At 44.0% G+C, this 20,035-nt stretch overlaps 1 protein-coding gene across 1 annotated transcript in view; it reads right to left on the bottom strand.

Annotated features, from left to right (window-relative positions):
- Nucleotides 1–20,035, bottom strand: part of ACAD10 (acyl-CoA dehydrogenase family member 10) — a 67,810-nt gene that overhangs the window by 24,099 nt on the left and 23,676 nt on the right. The window contains 8 exon segments of the mRNA XM_038762734.1: nt 220–421; nt 457–622; nt 5,860–6,033; nt 7,759–7,904; nt 10,259–10,409; nt 13,513–13,694; nt 14,632–14,700; nt 16,737–16,878. Of these exon segments, the coding sequence (XP_038618662.1) occupies nt 220–421; nt 457–622; nt 5,860–6,033; nt 7,759–7,904; nt 10,259–10,409; nt 13,513–13,694; nt 14,632–14,700; nt 16,737–16,878 (1,232 nt within the window).

The raw sequence follows: 20,035 nt of genomic DNA on the forward strand, positions 1-20,035 counted from the left end.
TATAAAGAAAAGAAGATTAAAAAATGCAGTTACTGGGTCAGAAGAATGGTCTATCTGGCCCACTATTATCTCTTACAGTGACCACAGAATAAATGGAAAAATGGTGTGATGGATGCCTTTCCTTGATGTCCAACTCAGCCTGCTCCAGAGTCAGGATTAATGATAAGCCATTTATTATATGACAGCGTAACATGTGCCTCATAATAGGTCCGGTTTTACCTCGAGTTCTTCCATCAGGGAAGGTAGCGCCCATCTCCTCTCTGAAGTCTGATGATTTCTCAGTTCCTGCTCAACAGGATAGATATAGTCCTCAACGAATTGCTTCGGCTTGCGATCAGGTTTCTGGACTGGTGTGGAAAGAGTTTCTGGAGCGATAACTAGGATACCATGAGTCTCTGAAGGCTCTGAAAATTTGGCCCAGCTTCTCCTTGTTCCATTTGCGCTTAAAGGTTGGGCTTAAGGTTGGGTCTGGCCCAGGTACAGTAAGATCTGGCGGGAGGTTTGGCTGCTGGCAGGTCTCTGAATAGTCGGAACCCTTCTTTGACTGCGAAATCCCATGCCAAGTTAGACATGAACTCAGCCTTCTTCCCACTTTGTTCGGCCGCTGAGGAGCTCGCTTGCCCTATCCAGAATCATTAAAAAAGGGTTAATAATCCAAAGTCTATGTTCTGCTAAAACATAGTTTTGCTCAAACATGGAGCTCCATGCTGCTCCTCCCCAAAACTTGCAAGCACAAATTTTTAAACTAGCAAAATTTTAAACTTGCAAGCACAAAAAGGGTTAATAATCCAAAATCTATGTTCTGCTAAAACATAGTTTTGCTAAAACATGGAGCTCCATGCTGCTCCTCCCCAAAACTTGCAAGCACAAATTTTTATCTTGGTAACATTACCACCAGCTCCTGTGAATTCACTAAAAGACACGGCAGCTGCCTAATAATACTCTTATTCAAAGTCTCCTTAGTTTGCCTCTTACTACATTGCTTTCTGCCACTAACTTCTGGATTAATTAGGCAACTCTCTGAAGAGATTAAGCCATCCTTGACAAGCTATATTCTGTATACCTAACTTTAAGATTGCTGTCTTCTTTTAAGTTGCTAGCATTTTCGGTAGTTGCTTTTGAAAACTGAAGCTCTCTTCTCTTCTTGTGGGAATTGCAATTTTTATTTTTCATTTTGCAAGTTCTCTTGCTCCTTAAAAAAAATCCCAGCTTCTCTCTGCCCTAGACATCTTCACTCTATGCTTTTGCTTCTTTCATCCTCCTTTCTTATCCTTATCCAGATGACATTTGACTTATATAAAGGAAAGAATTTTTTAATTCAAGATTTTTTTAATAACATTTATTAAGCGCTTACTATATGCAAAGCACTGTTCTAAGCGCTGGGGAGGTTACAAGGTGATCAGGTTGTCCCATGGGGGGCTCACAATCTTAATCCCCATTTTACAGATGAGGGAACTGAGGTGCAGAGAAGTTACGTGACTTGCCCAAAGTCACACAGCTGACAATTGGCAGAGCCGGGATGCAAACCCATGACCTCTGACTCCAAAGCCCGTGCTCTTTCCACTGAGCCACGCTGTTTCTCTAGTTATTTTCCCTTCTACATTGGTAGAAAGGATGTTCTTTCATTTACTTAGTTCAGTTTAATCTCTTTCCTGTTCTGAGATTTGGCTCCCCTGTCATTTAAATAAACTGCCTGTATTAGTTTCCTTTTACTGCCTCTATCAGTTCCACTATGCTTTCTTTCCATGACCAGGAAAGAAGCTTTAGATTTTCTTTAATGGTATTTGTTCAGCACTTACGGTGTGCCAAGCACTGGGGTAAATACCAGCTAATCAGATTGGACATAATCCATGTCCCACATGGGGCTCACAGTCTTAGTCCCCATTTTTCAGTTGAGGTAACTGAGGCACAGAGAAGTTAAATGACTTAACCAAGGTCATACAGAAGAAAAGTGGCGGAGTCAGGATTGGAACCCAGGTCCTTCTGATTTCCAGGCCTGTGCTCGATACACTAGGCAATGCTGCTTCTCTAGATTGGGGCGGATTTAATATCAGTGTCACAACCATTCTCCAAATGGGGTCTCTAACTGACGAAAAGCAGTGCCTAGCAGGAAGTCGTAATCTAGAGAAACTGTGGGCTAGTGGAAAGAGCAAAGGCCTAGGAATCAGACTTAACTGGGTTCTTAGCCCAGATCTTCCACTAGCCTGTTGTGTGACCTTGGGCAGGTCTCTTAACCTCTCTGTGCCTCAGTTACCTCATCTGTAAAACAGGGGAGAAAATTATTCACCGCTCCCTAAGTTCCCTTCTGCCTCAGGATGACAGGGTGCAGTTTTTCCCTGCATTTCTGGAGCTACGGTCTGCCATAGCCCCATTCCTTTGAGAATGACTTCTGGCTGGATTCTTGGGTGGGAGATGGGGCTGATTAGAGCCACTGAACTTTACAGCTACATTTTGAAAACTGGGGAAATGTTTTTTCGATGCTTTTTAGAGGCCTTCCCCCGAATAAGTCTTCATTTCCTCTTCCCCCATTCGCTTCTGGATTGCCCTTGCACTTGGATTTGTACCTTTTTATTCCATGGCACTTATATACACATCAGTAATTTATTTACTTATATTAATGTCTGCCTCCCTTTCTAGACTGTAAGCTCCTTGTGGACCGCGGATGCGCCTTCCACCTCTGTTATACTGTACGCTCTCAAGCTCTTAGTACAGAGCTCTGCACACAGTAAATACCCAATAAATCCAATTGATTGCGTTCACATATTTTCCTGTGCTGTTGAAAGTCTGTGAAGACATACAACAGATTTAACCTAGGAATTAGGCCAATCAAGGGGTCTAGAATGTTGCGAAAATAGCTATCCGTCTGTTGTAATAAGCTAAAGGCATCTTATAATAATAATAATGATGGCATTTGTTAAGTGCTTACTATGTGCCGAGCACTGTTCTAAGCGCTGGGGTAGATACAAGGTTGTCCCACGTGGGGCTCACAGTCTTAATCCCCATTTGGCAGATGAGGTAACTGAGGCACAGAGAAGTCAAGTGACTTGCCCAAAGTCACTCAGCTGATCAGTGGTGGAGGCGGGATTAGAACCCACAACCTCTGACTCTCAAGCCCATGCTCTTTCCTCTAAGCCATGCTGCTTCTCTAATAATAATGATGGCATTTGTTAAGAGCTTACTCTGTGCAAAGCACTGTTCTAAGTGCTGGGGAGGATACAAGGTGATCAGGTTGTCCCATGTGGGGCTCACAGTCTTAATCCCCATTCTACAGATGAGGTAACTGAGGCACAGAGACGTTAAGTGACTTGTCCTGTCACAGAGCTGACAAGTTGTGGAGTCAGGATTTGAACCCATGACCTCTGACTCCCAAGCCCATGCTCTTTCCACTGAGCCAAGCTACTTCTCTAATGGTTAGAGCATTCCATAATGGTTATTATGCAGATTATTTGAGTTCTTTACTTTGAGTTTGTCTGCAGTGATTGAAGAGATGGTTTAAAAATAGGAGTTTGTTTAGCTCCTCTTAGGACATTGGAGCACGACCCAGAGTTAAAGCAACAAACTGTTCTTTAGCAAAGTCAGTGCTTCAGAAAACAGCTGAGAGGTAGAATGTACGTATACCCATCTGCAACCATTTAATGGACTTAGTAGCAGATTATCTTTAATTCCTCAAGTTTCTTTCCGGCACTGAGAAGCAGCAAAAATGGGAAATTCTAGCCCAGGGACTGTGAAATACGAAAAGCCGAGAAGCAGGCATTTCGACGGATTCCGGCTCGCTCCGAGCCTGTTGATGTGGCAGGATGGTCTAGAATTTTTTCCTCTAAATTTTGACTTTCACCTCCTGCTGCAGCTGTTACCCAACTTCCTTTCCCAGAAAACTCTGGCAGGGACTGAGCTGCCCAGAATGTTTACAGTGGATCCCTGGTCATGTAGCACAATGCTGAAGAAGCTGATCTCAGAGGACTGAATTCCCCTGGCAGCATTTAAGTCCTTAGACTTCTTGGACCCTGAGGTTAGAGCTAACCTATTGCTCTAACTTTAGCTATCTGCCTTCCTCCAAACACCGGAGAGTTTAATGTGTCTGTTTTGCCCCCTGTAGGTCTCAAGCCCCTTCCTTCCTCTCCCCCTCACCCCCCTCTCCATCCCCGCATCTTACCTCCTTCCCTTCCCCACAGCACCTGTAGATATGTTTGTACATATTTATTACTCTATTTATTTTACTTGTACATATCTATTTATTTTATTTCGTTAGTATGTTTGGTTTTGTATCCCCCTTTTAGACTGTGAGCCCACTGTTGGGTAGGGACCGTCTCTAGATGTTGCCAACTTGTACTTCCCAAGCGCTTAGTACAGTGCTCTGCACACAGTAAGCGCTCAATAAATACGATTGATGATGATGATGATTTCACCGGTTACCCTGCACAACTGCAAATCTCTTTAGTGACTAACATCACGCAATGCTGACACATGTTCTCAGCACTTTTTCGTCTCTTTTCCTTTTAAAGGGACAATCAATCAATCATATTTATTGAGCGCTTACTGTGTGCAGACCACTGTACTAGGCGCTTGGGAAGTACAAGTTGGCAACATATAGAGACAGTCCCTACCCAACAGTGGGCTCACAGTCTAAAAGGGGGAGACAGAGAACAAAACCATACTAACAAGATAAAATAAATAGAATAGATATGTACAAGTAAAATAAATAAATAGAGTAATAAATATGTACAAATTTACAACTCAATTAGAGGGAAATGGAGGTATTTCCAAAGGTGTTTAAATGAGGGACCCCTCCACTTTAGCAAGAGCCACGGCGAATGACGCAAAACGCTCTCTTTTCCCTGTGGAAATCTTGATCATCATCATCAATCGTATTTATTGAGCGCTTGCTATGTGCAGAGCACTGTACTAAGCGCTTGGGAAGTATGTTTACTGAAGCGGATGAATTTTACTGAGCAACAGCTGAACCGACTCAAGCTTTTTAAGCTAAACTGGCTACTCCATGAGGTCCACTAGGTCTTCCGATTTCCCAGAAATACCCTAATCAGAGCCGTTCTCAGTCAGTGAGTCATATTTCTTGAGCTCTTACTGAGTGCAGATCACTGTACTAAGTGCTTGGGAGAGTACAACATAAAAATAAACAGACACAAACCCTGCCCGCAACGAGCCTACAGTCTAGACTGGGCGACCCCCATTAATATAAATAAATATTATTTATAAATAAATTACAGATATGTACGTAAGTGCTCTGGGGCCGGGAGGGGGGACAACGCAGGGACATGGCAGAAAGGAGTGGGAGACGAGGGAAGGAGGGCTTAGTTCTGGAACTTGTTTTCTGGTTCTGTTCGACTTTGCTATAGGTGCCAGCGACCATCGTATCGAGGGATAGCTTTCCGCCATTTAGGCTAATGGGGCAGGCCCATGAAGTAGCTAAGCCAAACAAGAGGTAGCCCAGAATGGCAGGGGCATCTTGGCCCTGAGGAGAGCAAGGGGAAAGGCGGCATCATCAAGTCACATATGCCTGATGGGGAGAGTGGTGGTGGATGACGCAGTGTGAAGGAAGGCTGATTTGCAAAGGATAAAACTTAAAAATCTGTCACTATTCCACAAGGAACTTGGCCTTCGGTTGAACTTTCCTAAGTGCTTTAATGCAGGGCATGGTGGCCAGCCAGCATTCAGTTCCCTCACGGATAATTAAAGGCTGACTAGCCTAAACTCCCCCTCTAGACTGTAAGCTCACTGGGGAAAGTGAATGTGTCTATTACCTTGCTATAATGTATTCTTCCAAGCGCTTAGTGCTCTGCACACAGTAAGTGCTCAATAAATATGATTGACTATATTCAGGCCTGTTTAGGGCATTGTTACCTGTGAATGAGCGTTTGTACACTCCCTGCAGGATTGTGGCCACATGGAAAGAGGAAAAGGCCATATAGAAGTTCCAGTTTCCAACGGGAGGGAGCCCCCTGTTTAGACAATACATTCTGAAATATTCCTCTGCAGTGGGAATTCCTTGCTGAGTTAAATCACCATCGCTCAAACCTGAAAGAAAATATAAAGTCCCTTTATTAAGCAGCCATTTATCCAACCATCCCCTAGCTAGGGATTTGATTCCCTAAATCAATTTACTTCATTCACAACTGGGCCAGAGATTAGCATGATATAACAATGACTTTTCTTCTTAGAGTTGTCTAGGAATCCAGAATGCTACATGAATCTGTACACTAAAACTATCATTCACAAACTAGCTCTCAAAAGATTCAGGGCCTAATTATCATGGGAAGTAAAGACAGACAGAAGCTCTGGGTCCCATTTCCATCTGTCCATGAATTTAGTTATAGGGCTCCAGATAAGTCAATTTTTTTTTGGTATTTCTAAGCGCTTACTATGTGCCTGGGACTGTAATAAGTGCTGGGGCAGATACAAGCTAATCAAGTTGGACATAGTCCTTGTCCCACGTTGGGTTCATAGTCTTAATTCCTATTTTACAGATGTGGTAACTAAGGCACAGAAAAGTGAAGTGACTTGCCCAAGGTCTCACAGCAGACAAATGGCAGAGCCAGGATTAGAACCCAGATCCTTCTGACCCCAGACCCGTGCTCTCTCCACGCTGCTTCTCGGACATTTGCCCCTGTCTTCATGACTTCTCCAAAGCCAAAATGGATTCTGAGGAAAACAGTATTTGCAAGGTACGCTGAGAGTGGAAGGAGTTGAGTTAAAAGAAAGTTGTGTGTGTGCGTATATTAAAAAAATGCTGCTTGTTCCCTTCTGAGACCAAAATTTCTGACTGTGGTCGGGACTTAAAGGGGCCTCCATATGTTTGTCTTCCTCTCAAAAGTCTAAAAAGAACCATTTGCTTCCCTGTGACCCCATCCCTGGAAATCTCCTGGATTTAAAAATTGGGACTGGAAGGAAAGGAGTGAAGGAGGAGGAGAAGGGAAAAAAAGTAGTAGTAGTAGTAACAGTCTTATTATTAAGCTCTTACTGTGTGCAGAGCACTGTACTAAGAGCTGGGAAATAATATACAGATGGAAATTAGACACAAAAGAAGAAGAGAAGGAGGAAGAGTTGAAAAAGGAAGAGAAGGAACAGAAGGAGGAGGAGGAAGAGAAGGAGAAGGAGAAATAGAAAGAGGAGGAGACAAGGAAGAGTGGAGAAGAAAGGACAGTCTCATAAGAACTCATAAGAAAGACAAACCTAAGGAGCAGAGACAGAAGAAGAGGGAATGACAATATTACAGTAAAAGTATGGGCAGGGAATGTGTCTGCTAATTCTCTTGTATTGTACTCTCCCAAACAGTACAGTGCTCGGCACATAGTAAGAACTCAATAAATATGATTGAAAAGAAGGGAAAACAAAAGAAGAAATCACTATGCATATGAGAATGGGTCATTCCTCTAATTATAAATAAATTGGCTTCACTATCCTTGCTAAAACAGTGATCCAAAGAGAAAAGTGGGGTAATATTTTAACTTTAAGTATATAGCAAACTTTTACTGTACTCACCTAAACTTTGTCCCCAAATTAATGTGTATGGTATACACTTACTGAACATTTAAGACGAAATGCAATTTCCCCCCTACTAATTTGTGATTGAAATGTGTATCGTCTATTTAAATGTTCACTGGCACAGGATCAAGTGGCCCTCTCTGCCATGCCCCTTCATGCCAGGACTTTCAATAGCAAATAACTCTCAATGGAATTCCTTCTTTCCCAAAGCTGCTCTGAGAAAGAACTCAATTTAGTTGCCCCACCAGCTAAGCTTACCTTTCAGAATGTGAAAATTAGGGGACAAATAGTGAGCCAGACAGCTATAGGCCACATCAACGAGGGGGTCTCCTAATGTAGAAAGTTCCCAATCCAGGACACAGAGCACTTCTGCTTTCTCAGGGTGAAAGATCAAGTTGTTCAACCTAAATCCAAAACATGACAAATTGAGAAAATACTTCAAAATTATGAGCCTGAGATACAGTCTGCCCCAGATTCCCCTCATTTTTTCCAACAAGGTCCTGTAAGCTCACTGTGGGCAGGGAACATGTGTGCCAACTCTGTTGTACTGTACTCTCCCAAGAGTTTAACACAGAGCTGTGCACATAGTAAGTGCTTAATAAATACCACTGATGGTGATGACCTAAACATTTTGTGTCCAGCTGCAGGTGCCTGGAAGCATAAAGGTAAGTTAATTCAAGGGTCTATGAAGCCCTTGGCAACAGTCTTCTGGAAAAAAAACCCACATTATAGACAGTTACTTCACTGGAGGATATTAAGTAAGCAGCCGGAGCAACGATCAGGTCTCCATGCAAGTTTTGAGTTTGATCTTGGCTTCCTTGAAAGGATAATAATAATAATAATAATAGCATTTATTAAGCGCTTACTATGTGCAAAGCACCGTTCTAAGCACTGGGGAGGTTACAAGTTGTCCCACGGGGGGCTCACAGTCTTAATCCCCATTTTACAGATGAGGTCACTGAGGCCCACGGAAGTGAAGTGACTCGCCCAAAGTCAACCAGCTGAGAAGTGGCAGAGCCGGGATTTGAACCCATGACCTCTGACTCCAAAGCCCGGGCTCTTTCCACTGAGCCCAGCTGCTTGGAGAAAGGGAGGGATGGAGATTTGGGAATCGTCCACGTAGAGGTGGGAGTCAGAGCCGTGGGAGGGAATGAGTTCTATGAGGGAGCGGGGGGGAGACGGAGGAGGGAAGGGGAGCCGGGATTGAGCCCCGAGGGATCCCCACAGTTGGAGGCCGAGGAGGAAACGGCAAAGGAGCCGGAGAAGAGGCGGGAGGAGAAGCGGGAGAGGATGGGGCGGGCGAAGCCGAGGTGGGCCAAGGGGCGGAAGGAGGCCCGGAGGCCGGGGATCATTGGGATGGAGCTGAGGCCTTTGGATTTGGCAAGAAGGACATCATCGGTGACCTCTCACAGGCCGCTTTCCGTGGAGGGAAGGGGACGGAAGCCAGATTGGAAGGGATCAAGGAGAGAATCGGAGCAGAGGAAGTGGACGACTCCCTCAAGGAATTCAGAGAGAAAGGGTAGAAGGGAGATGGGGTCATAACTGGAGGGAGCCGGGGGTGTGGGGGTCAAGGGAGGGAATTTTTTTGGCCCGGGGGAAACGTATGCATGTTTGAAAGCAGTGGGGAAGAAGCCGTTGGAAAGCGGAAAGTGACAAATGGCTGTCGAGGAGGGAAGAAGGGAGGGGGCCGGTAGGATGACCCTTGACTTGCCATTCAACCCCCGGCCCTATCATGGTTGGAACAGAGACCGGCTGGGTTTCAAATGGGTTTGCAAGGAGAGATTCTGAAGATCAGTGTTCGGGGGTTGGAGCAAGGAAGGAAGGGAAAGAGAAGCAATTACCAAGCACATGCAGCCCGCCGTTTCCAAAAATCAAGCCCAGCACAGAGTTATTAAAGCAGTTAGGCCTTTTCTGCAGAAACTAGAGAGAAGGGGAGAACACATAGGAGCAGTGACTTTCCAAAAGAGGGCAGCAGTACCCGCCGAAACGAGCACAAAGAGAAAATTCAGCATTTAAATTGGAACAGCTCATTTCCACCCAACACCTTCCTCCCGAAGCTGTTGGGAATTTGTTGTTTTGATCAAGGCAAGGGACTCCGTTCGGATTTAGAAGTCAGGAGAATTTCGCTTTTCAAGTAGTAACCTTTGCTTCCAAATTATTTAGTAGGGTGCTTTCCTAAAGACAGAAACGGGTTAAAGGGTTGAGGGCAGTTTCTTGTTCCGCCAGACTTCATTCTGGGTTTCCGAATGAGGCTTTGCAGGTACCGGTGTGATAAGGAAAAATAAAAGGCTTATCAAAAAATACCACCGGCAGTTTCCGGAGCAAGAGAAGATCAAGTTTAGCAATTCTGGCAGGGTACCAGTTACGAAGATGCATTTTTCCCTCTGCTGTAGATTTGTTGGGCAGCCCAGGCAAAATCACTTTGTCTCTATCTCTGACAGTTTTAAAACACACACACAAATGAAAACATTAATAACTGATGGATCCTCACGGGAGGTTACGGGACCCACTTATCCTGTGACCTTCTTGGAGAGACTGCCAGTTGGCAAGTATTTTGGAATGTGAATATTTTTCCTCTTTCCAGTGGCCGCTTCATTTAATAATAATAATGGCATTTATTAAGCGCTTACTATGTGCAAAGCACTGTTCTAAGCGCTGGGTTTCACATGAGGGACTCCAAAACAGCCTTAACACGGTCCTGGGGACTTAAAGAAGAGTCTCCTTTAAAACATGCTGCCCCCCAATCTGCCATTCCTACCTGAAATCTCCATGAACCACTGTGGTCTTCTCTGTCCCGGGAAGATGGAGTGGGAGCCATTCAATAAGCCTCTCCATGGATGGGATAATATGGGTTTCTGTGGCTCGATACTGCTTAATTAAGGTTTGAACCTGATGCTGGAAATAGTCCCCTAAGGCAAACAAGATTAGAATGTGGGTGTAGTTATCTAATACTTCAAGTCTTGAACATTAACAAGAGAAAGAATTCACAGGAGCAGTATTTCACAGGAAATACTGAAACTACCAGAAATAAAGTTGGTTTTCACTCGATAGACAGCATTTATATTTCCCGGAAAGTCTATACCTGTCCAACTCACAATCGTTTGCTGCACCTGAAATATTAGACAATATTATGTTTAACAGATTTTTTAAAGTCACATCCTTGTAGGGCAGAGCAAGTAACTTGGGTCTAGGCCTCTGTACATCTGGATTCACAGTTTGTTGTTGTATGCCGCCATTGGGACATGGGGAACTAGCAGCAGAGTGGATTCAGCTTATTCTGTTACCGTTCCTCCAGAAATACTCATCAGTTTCCTGCCCACCTTTTCCCCTCAAATGCCTAAAGTTAAAAGGCTATCAAAATGCAATATATCCTTTGGGCCCTTTACTACTGAGGAGGAAGTAGAGGAGGAACAAAAAATGATGAAGGAGAGAGGGATGAGGGGGATTTCCAAACAGGGATGGGGTAGACAAAAAAAAAAATCCCAAAGGGAGATTCTATTTTGGAAAAGGCAACCAAGTTAACTATGAAAATGCAGACCTTAATTAGGAAAAAGTTGAAAGGTATAGCTAATAAACCCCCAAGTAACCTACTAGAAGCCTGGAAACCGTTAAAACACATCGTATTGGGATTTGGGTAAAATGTGTTTCACAGACCAACAAACAGAAACCACGCATGGCTAACGGGCAGGGTAAAAAGTGGCCATCAGAAGAAAATCGTCATCCTTTCAAAAATGGGAAGGTCACATGAATGAGAAGAACAGGCAAGTGCAAAGAGTAAATTCAGAAGGCCAAAATTAATTTTGAGGAGTACCTTCTGTTTCTAGTAAGCGCTCAATAAATACGATTGAATGAATGAATGTAGCTAGTACAGGAATTTTAAAATACATCAAAAGCCAGATGAAGGCATGGAGTCTCCCACTGAGAACAACAGACTGAAAGGCTACTTAAAGAACCGATTATAGTGATAGATGTTTGCCTAACACCACTAGTCCTCTCTTGAAGTCAGTCAGAGAATCAGTGGGGCCACTTGACAATCAGGGCTCAAGGGGATGGGAAGGAGATACCTGGGAGCCTCAGTGAATTCTTCACTTTGGTTATTTCTGAGGAAGATAGCAGAGAGATTCCCATATTCAAATTGTTTTCATCAGTGGACAGATCAGGGGAACTAACTCAAACTAGGTGACCAAACAGGAAGTTTTAGGCCCCCGGCCCACGTCCTCCCCCTGGCCTGGAATGCCTTCCCTCCGCACATCAATCAATCAATCAATCGTATTTATTGAGCGCTTACTGTGTGCAGAGCACTGTACTAAGCGCTTGGGAACATCCGCCAAGCTAGCTCTCTTCCTCCCTTCAAAGCCCTACTGAGAGCTCACCTCCTCCAGGAGGCCTTTCCAGACTGAACCCCCTCTTTCCTCTCCCCCTCTCCACCCCCCCGACCCTACCTCCTTCCCCTCCCCACAGCACCTGTATATATGTTTGTACAGATTTATTACTCTATTTTACTTGTACATATTTACTATTCTATTTATTTTGTTAATGATGTGCACCTAGCTTTACTTCTATTTATTCTGATGACTTGACACCTGTCCACATGTTTTGTTTTGTTGTCTGTCTCCCCCTTCTAGACTGTGAGCCCGTTGTTGGGTAGGGACCGTCTCTATATGTTGCCAACTTGTACTTCCCAAGCACTTAGTCCAGTGCTCTGCACACAGTAAGCGCTCAATAAATACGATTGAATGAATGAATGAAATAGATAAATTAAGTATAAACAAATCTCTGTGGCTGGAAGGCATCCAACCAAAAGTTTTAAAATACTTTGGTGGGGAGGTTGCAGATTTTCTTTGCAAGAGAGGGAAAAACCTAATGTTACCAAAGGCCACTTTCCTAGTGAATCGTCAGTTGTAACTCCCATCTATAAAAAGGATCCTGGGGGTTATTTGGGAATTATAGACAGGTGACTCTCAATTCTGTACTTGGAAAATCGGTAGAATCTATAATTTAATTTCGGATTAGTACTAATAATAATGTTGGTATTTGTTAAGCGCTATGTGCCGAGCACTGTTCTAAGAGCTGGGGTAGATACAGGGTAATCAGGTTGTCTCACGTGGGGCTCACAGTCTTAATCCCCATTTTACAGATGAGGTAACTGAGGCACCGAGAAGTCTTGCCCAAAGTCACACAGCTGGCAAGTGGCGGAGCTGGGGTTAGAACCCATGACCTCTAACTCCTAAGCCTGTGCTCTTTCCACTTAGCCATGCTGTGTAGTGAGCATCTAGAAAAACACAACCTTTTGGGGAAAAGCCAACATGGTTTCTGTACATATAGAAAAATACAACCTTTTGGGGAAAAGCTGACATAGTTTCTGTATACAACTGGTTGGTGATTGTGGCAATGCTGGAAAAAGCATGGCTTGGGCCTAGCACTGCTGTGGAAGACTCTTCCCCCCAGAGACATGAGGCGAAGTGGCTAGGGTCAAGTTTTGCCCTGTAAGGGAAGGGACTCCCACCAAGCAGTTCTAGTCAGCTCCAAAATGATGTCCTAGAAACAAACCAAAATCTGTGCGTGTATGCTTGTATTTGGAAATACATACACGCCCAAATATACACAAGTACAGCACTAGAGTGGATGCCAAAGAGGAAATGATCACATTGTTACTGCAAATATGCTACTGCCCGTCAGAGACAAACTACCATTGGCCTGACCCAATAATGGCACTTTGTATATTTTTAGGTAAATACGCAGTGGCTTCGGACAGAGTCAGATGGTCACAACGAACAGTAGAAAAGCAGTGCAACCAACGTTAGAAGGGCAATGCAAAAAAAGTTGCCTAGTGGCATCAGACAAATTACATTGCTAGTACACTCGAATAAACTTCATTAAGGCCAAGAGGCAGAAGCTTGGTCCAACTCTAAATTTAGTCCCCACTTTGGTATTACTGACAGTCTATAAACGTGGAAACACCACAACACGACAGAATGACTCAAAGGCAAGGCATCTCAACTGCTTCCTTACCATGCTTTCCATAGTCTTCCAGTCCAGCTGCTTTGATGTCAACGCTATGAAGTTGGCACAAGATTTTGTTCATGGCAGCATAGATAGCCTGTCGCTGACTCGGCTCCATTCCTGGCAGGGAAGGGTCTTTGTAGATCTGCCCAGAACAGTACTCCATCACGTAGAATGGGGAGCCAATGACACTGGGGGTTCACAAACAGTGTTGTTTTATTTGCATGGCTCACATCCTCGTAGGCTGTTTCTTTAGTTGTCACCTTATTTTTTTCCCATTTTCCTGGGTGACTCGTGTTAATGAAAGGGGTCAGATCTCCAGTTCTGTACTGGATTTTAATTTTCCTTCCTTGCGCATGTACGGTCTACAATAGAAGACCTCAGAGAGAAGACCTAAGAAAAAAGCAGTGTGGCCTAGTGAATAGAGTACAGGCCTGGGAGCCAGCAGGGAACTGAGTTCTAATTCTGGCTCCACCACTTGTCTGCTGTGTGACCTTGGGCACATCATTTCAGTTCTCTGTGCTTCAGTTACCTCGTCTGTAAAATGGGGATTAAGATTGTGAGAGCCGTGTGGGATATGGACTGTGTCCAACCTGATTAGCCTGCATCTACCCCTGTGCTTAGTACAGTGCTTGGCACGTAGTAAGTGCTCAATAAAGATCATTGATGATGATGAGTGATGTGAACTGAACCCCAACAACTCTCCCTCCAGGTGAAGGGAGAGCTGATTGTCCATTAGACGACAGCTACTTTTAACTTATCTAAAAGTGTTCACGATCTCTCTTCTGTGGTTAACTAGTATTTTGTTGAAGACTCTGTTCAGTAAGATATTAATAATTCCCCCACCCCCCTAAAAAAAATTCAAACTTCTGCATATCAATCGAAACTTACAAAATGAGATTCTTACCAGTGGAACCCTGAAGAAACAAGATTTGTTATCAATCATGGTAAATTGTGTATGATTTTATTGCTTCTGAGCTCTTGGGAAAAGGTACCTCCATGTCTCAGGTCCTTCGTATGACTTCCTTTCAGCTTTTCAACGGCTAATGTGGGCTCAGGTTTGGGTTCTTTCCCCCTTTCTCTTGAACCCTGCAGCTTGCATAGTCATGGAAAAACTCTGAAAATTACCTTGAATCTTCACAAAGGGCAAGAACCTTGGGGACAGGAACTCCAGTGTCAGCAAGAGCCTTCATTATCCTGTCAGTACAAACAGCCCAGAAAACAAACAATTTTCAGTGGCAGAGTGATTGACCTTTCATGTTGAAATTCCTGCTTCCTAAAAAGAGTTATTCTGCTTCACCTTTAAATTCACAATCTATTCCCCTGCAGAAAGGGCTCAATGCACACTCCTGGATTTTTGAAGGGAATTCTATTATTCTGGAATATATTTGTAGTTTCTCACTTTACCAAGTGAGAAAAGACTCTCCATCAGAAAGAGGCATAATAATTAAAATATACCAGCATTTTCTCTGAATTTTTAGTGAATGCCATATATTTTATAGCTCTTATTTCCTTGCACCTACAACACTCTTGGTGGCAGGAGAGAGAAGGAAAATCCAAGAAGTCAGGAGGAGAAAAAGAAAAGTAATTACCAAGAATAGACTGACAGCTTTGTTATCTCTCCTTACAAATCTCTGCCACACAATAATGGATCCAAGCCACAAAGGTAGAGGTGGAATGCAGCTACAGGAAAAAAAAAACAAACGGGCGAAGCTTTGGGGCCTGCTTCTAGCTCTGCTACGAGCATGTTGAAAATTTTGGAGTAAATCTTTTCATTATTTTGTGCCACATTTTCCCATTTGTTGATGAATTGATCCAGGGACTATGAACACTCCTTGATCCTATGAATCTTGTCAGGATGGCTGATGACAGCCAATGTCTCAAAAGTAATTTTAAATTAAAAGGCAAAAGGAACTACTAAGAAGGCCATTAGTTGGGAATAGCTCAGGCTTCAGTCGCTGTCAGCATGCCCAAAGTGGGCACGCCAAGCCATTTCGCTGGCACTCGAGCTTATGGCCATACTGGGAACACTGATTTCCATTTCTGAAGAAGCAGTTAGGAGAGGCTTTTTGGAGGAGCCAGCTCAGAGTGGTTCTTCTAGAGATCCAAGTAACTGAGCCAACCCGCTCCACTCTCCTGCCCCAGCCATACTGCTCTTTCCTATCCATCCCTTCCCAGAAGTTAGAATTGGCACCATGGGGAGGGGCAGAGGTCCCTGTGACCTGGGTCTCCAGAGCTGGAAATAGTGTACTCTACCACCCTGGAAAGGACAGCTGCCCCTTGGCCATAGGGACTGTCTCTATATGTTGCCAATTTGTACTTCCCAAGCGCTTAGTACAGTGCTCTGCACATAGTAAGCGCTCAATAAATACGATTGATGATGATGATGATGGCTTCCTTTAGGAGTCCAACACAAGCCAGGTCCATTTGTCCTAAAGTCTGGGAAGGTGACTGTTTCAATTGCTGACCTCTTTCCCACATCCTCCCTCTAGTCTGGAACTCCCTTCCCACCTTCAAAGCTTGTACTCTCCCAAGCGCTTAATCCAGTGCTCAGCACACAGTAAGCACTCAATGAATACATTTGACTGACTGACTTATATTAAGTTCATATCTCCTCAAGAGGCCTTCCCTGACTCTGCCCTCTTTTTCCCAACTCCCTCTCCCTTTTGAGTCGCCTATGGACTTGGATCTGTCCTCAGCTGCTCAGCACTTTATGTAGGTATCCATAATTTATCTATTTATACTAATGTTTGTCTCCCCCTCTAGACTGCAAGCTTGTTGTGGACAGGAAACACATCTAACAATGTGCCTACCAATTCTGTTGTATTGTACCAAGGGCACAGTACAGGAAATGCTCAATAAATACCACTGACTGTTCGATTGATTAATCACCAATCCCTGTAAATTGAAGGGCTCCAGCTTCCCCAGATGGTTTGCTCCCAAAAGGGTAGGATCTCTAGGTGAGATGAGCTAAAAACCATTTTCATTTCATTGTATTTAAATTAGCTTAAAGAATATTGTTATTATTGAAATGCCTGAAGGCACTTCTCTAGAATCTTGATTGGCTGAGTTATCAAAGTGAAAAGCTAAAGGAGCTCATTTAAGAACTAGCACGTTTTGGGCAGGGAACGAGCCATCAACTCGGTTGTATTGAATTTTCCCAAGCACTGAGTACAGCGCTCTGCACAAGTAAGCGCTTAGTAAATACTGTTGATACCACTGTAAGAATTTACCTGTACTCTCTCTCCACAGCATGGGCAGATGGAAGAAGTGTGCTTGGGGGCTTCTTTCTCAGGACTAAACGACGATCGGCAAATCTGATGTAGTAAGTTAGGTTCGACTGCCCCTGACCGAACAGGCGAAGTTCCAGGGGACCTGAAAGGTCACAACCACATGCAGCAGAATGTATAGGAAAGGGCAGACTGCTTTTCTCGTCTATGAATTTTACAAGCAAGATTTCTTATTTGTGTCATCATGCTCCAAGAGAAAAAGAACATTCTTCTTTCTTCCCTCTCCCCACCCCTGGCATCAGAGTGCTAGTAACAGATCAGTTTGGGTTTTGTCATCTAGGATGGTCACTCTAGGGTGACGAAGAACACTAGCTTTTACAAGCAACATTTTCCTTGGCTTACATTGCTTTCTTCCATTTTCCTTCCTACATTTTCACCCCAACTCCAGCCAAGGAAAGAAAGATCTGCCTCTCCCTATCTTGACCGCTCCTTTGTTCTTCTTTTCCTTTGAATGTCACACTGTCCACCTCTAGGACCCTCTACAACTACTAATCACTGTCACCATGTGTCCTCTCTTTTATTTTTTATTGATTTTAAGGCTTTCTTTCTCTCATTACTTTCTCCTACTCTGATCCTTGGAATCTTCAACCATCCCCTTTCTTTCTCTTCTCAACTCCACTGACTTCTCTCTTCAATCCCCCTCAGCCACTCACTGGCAGGGCCTCACACTAGATCTAATGATCTCAAAACAATGCCTCCTCTCCAACCTCACCAATTCTGTCCTAAATCTTTCTGACCCAAACTTCTATTCTGCCTCCTCACCCACTCCCACTCATCCTTGAATTTGGTCTTCAACAACTACTATAATGTCTGTGCTCTAAACCCACTCCACCAATCTCAGGCCATCACACACTCCCTGAACTACCTGGATTATCACCACATCCACTTCCTCCACATCTTCATCCATGCAGCTGAATGCAGCTTTCAGTAATTCAGGCACCAAGATGAGTTATCACACTAAAAATTCACCCAATCCTGCTGAATTCAGTTCTGTTTTCCACTAGACAATTCTACATCCCACTCACTGACTTCTATACCCACTATGATTAATCAATCAGAGGCGTTTTGGGGGGTGCTTACTACGTGCAGAGCACTTTGCTAAGTGCTTGGAAGGGTACAACACAACAGAATTGGTAGACATGATCCCTGCCCACAAAGCTTAAAACAGTGCATTGCACACAGTAAGCGCTCAATAAATGCCATTTAAAAAAGAAAAAGGAGCTTAGAGTCTACAGGGCGAGACAGACATTGAAGCAGATTAGGAATCGGGGAAATAGAAGAATAAAAGAATATTTACATAAGTATTGTAGGGCTGGGCTGAGTATCAATGTGCTTAAGAGGTACCCAGCCAGGTGTATAGTCAAAGCAGAGGGGAGAACGGAACAGAGAAATGAGGGCTGTCTGGGAAGGCCTCTTGGAAGAGACGTGACTTTAGAAGGGTTTTGATAGGAGAGTGGTGGACTCTCAGCTATGAAGGGGGAGGAAGTTCCAGGTCTGAGAGAGAACATGGACAAGGGGTCAGTGACAGGATAGGTGAGATCAAGGTACAGAGCATAGGGTGGTGTTAGAGGAACCGAGTGTGTGAGTTGGGTTGTAATAAGGGACCACAGAGGTTAGGCAGGAGGGAAAGAGCTGACTGGGTTCCTTAAAGCCGGTGGAAGGAGTTTCTTACCATCAAGAGTATCATCTTACAATGCACAACCCTCACCTTCAGCTCCCTCTTGAAACCTCTAGCTGCCCCTCTGATGACTTCACCAACTACTTTGTCGATAAAATTGAAATCATTAGAACAGAACTTCCCACAGTCCTCTACAGCAACTGCTCATCACTCTACTGCCACTTCCTCATCTTTCTCCCGCTTCCCGGATGTTTCTCAAGAGGAGAAGTCCTCCTTCCGGCTCTCCTAATCAACTTCCCCCTGCCTGTGATTCCCTTTTGCCTTCTAAAAACACTTGCTCCCATTCACCTCCCCTCCCTCATTGCTATTTCCATGTCTGCTTCTCCGACGGTTCCTTCACTTCTGACTTCAAATGTGTTCAACTCCCTCCTATTTGAAAAATGCCTTCTTTCCATCCTGCAGTACCCTCCAGCCATCACCCCATCTCCTTGTTACCATTCCTATGAAAACTTCCTTCATTTTCTCTCCACCAACTCTCTTTTTGAACTGTTACAATCAGGTTTCCATTCCTTTCATTCACTGAGGTGGCACTTTACATAGTCATTAACAACTTCCTACAGACCTGGACTCTGTAGACTGTAGTCTGTCTACTCCAAAGTTAAGTACGGTGCTTGGAACATACTGATTAATAATAATAATAATGATGATGGCATTTATTAAGCGCTTACTATGTGCAAAGCACTGTTCTAAGCGCTTAACAAACGATTAACAAGCGATTAACAAACACCATTATTATTATTATCTCCACTTGGATGGCCTGCCCAGCATCAGAAGCTCAAAATGTCTAGGAACTACTAATCTTCCGTCCCAAACTCACTCCTCCTAACTTTGCCATCTCCCTCACTAACATCACCATCCCTCTGTCCCAAAATTCCATTACCTTGGTGTTCTCCTTAACTCCCCAATATCTTTCAATTTCCTCAGTCAATCTTACCCTCAAAAACCCACAGTTCTTCCGACACAATTCCTGAATCCACCTCTTCCTCTTCACACAGACCACTACCACCCTAGTCAAAACACTTGTAACTTCAAGCCTAGATTATTGTATCAGTCTCTTCACTAGTCTCCCTGCTTCCTACCTCTCTCCCTTCTAATTTATACCTCACATTGCTGCACTGATCATATTCTTTGAGTGTCACTCAGGACATATCTCTCCATGCCTTAAAACCCTACATTGGCTTCCGTATCAAGCAAAAACTCCGCGTGATTGGCTCCAAGGCCAATCCTACCCAACTTAATTTATTCTCTTCCTCCAAGACTCTCCACCTTCCTTCTCTTCATTCCTTCCATGCTAACCTCTTGACTGTCCCTCTCTCTTAACTCTCCCACCTCTGTCCCCTGCCTCATGCTGTTCCCCAGCCTGGAATTCCTTCCCTCCCCAAATCTGTCAGCCCACAGCCCTCCTTATTTTCAAAGCCCTTCTAAAATCCCACTTCCTCCAACAAGCCTTCTCTGCTTAATCCCCATGACCCCGAACATTACATCCATTTCTACTATTTATGTATCTCATTCGCACCCATTCTCAGCACTTGCATGTTCATGTTTATTCAAGTGTGCATTCCAT

The sequence above is a fragment of the Tachyglossus aculeatus genome, chromosome 21 (genome assembly GCF_015852505.1).
Source record: "Tachyglossus aculeatus isolate mTacAcu1 chromosome 21, mTacAcu1.pri, whole genome shotgun sequence".
In the NCBI taxonomy this organism is placed as follows: domain Eukaryota; kingdom Metazoa; phylum Chordata; class Mammalia; order Monotremata; family Tachyglossidae; genus Tachyglossus; species Tachyglossus aculeatus.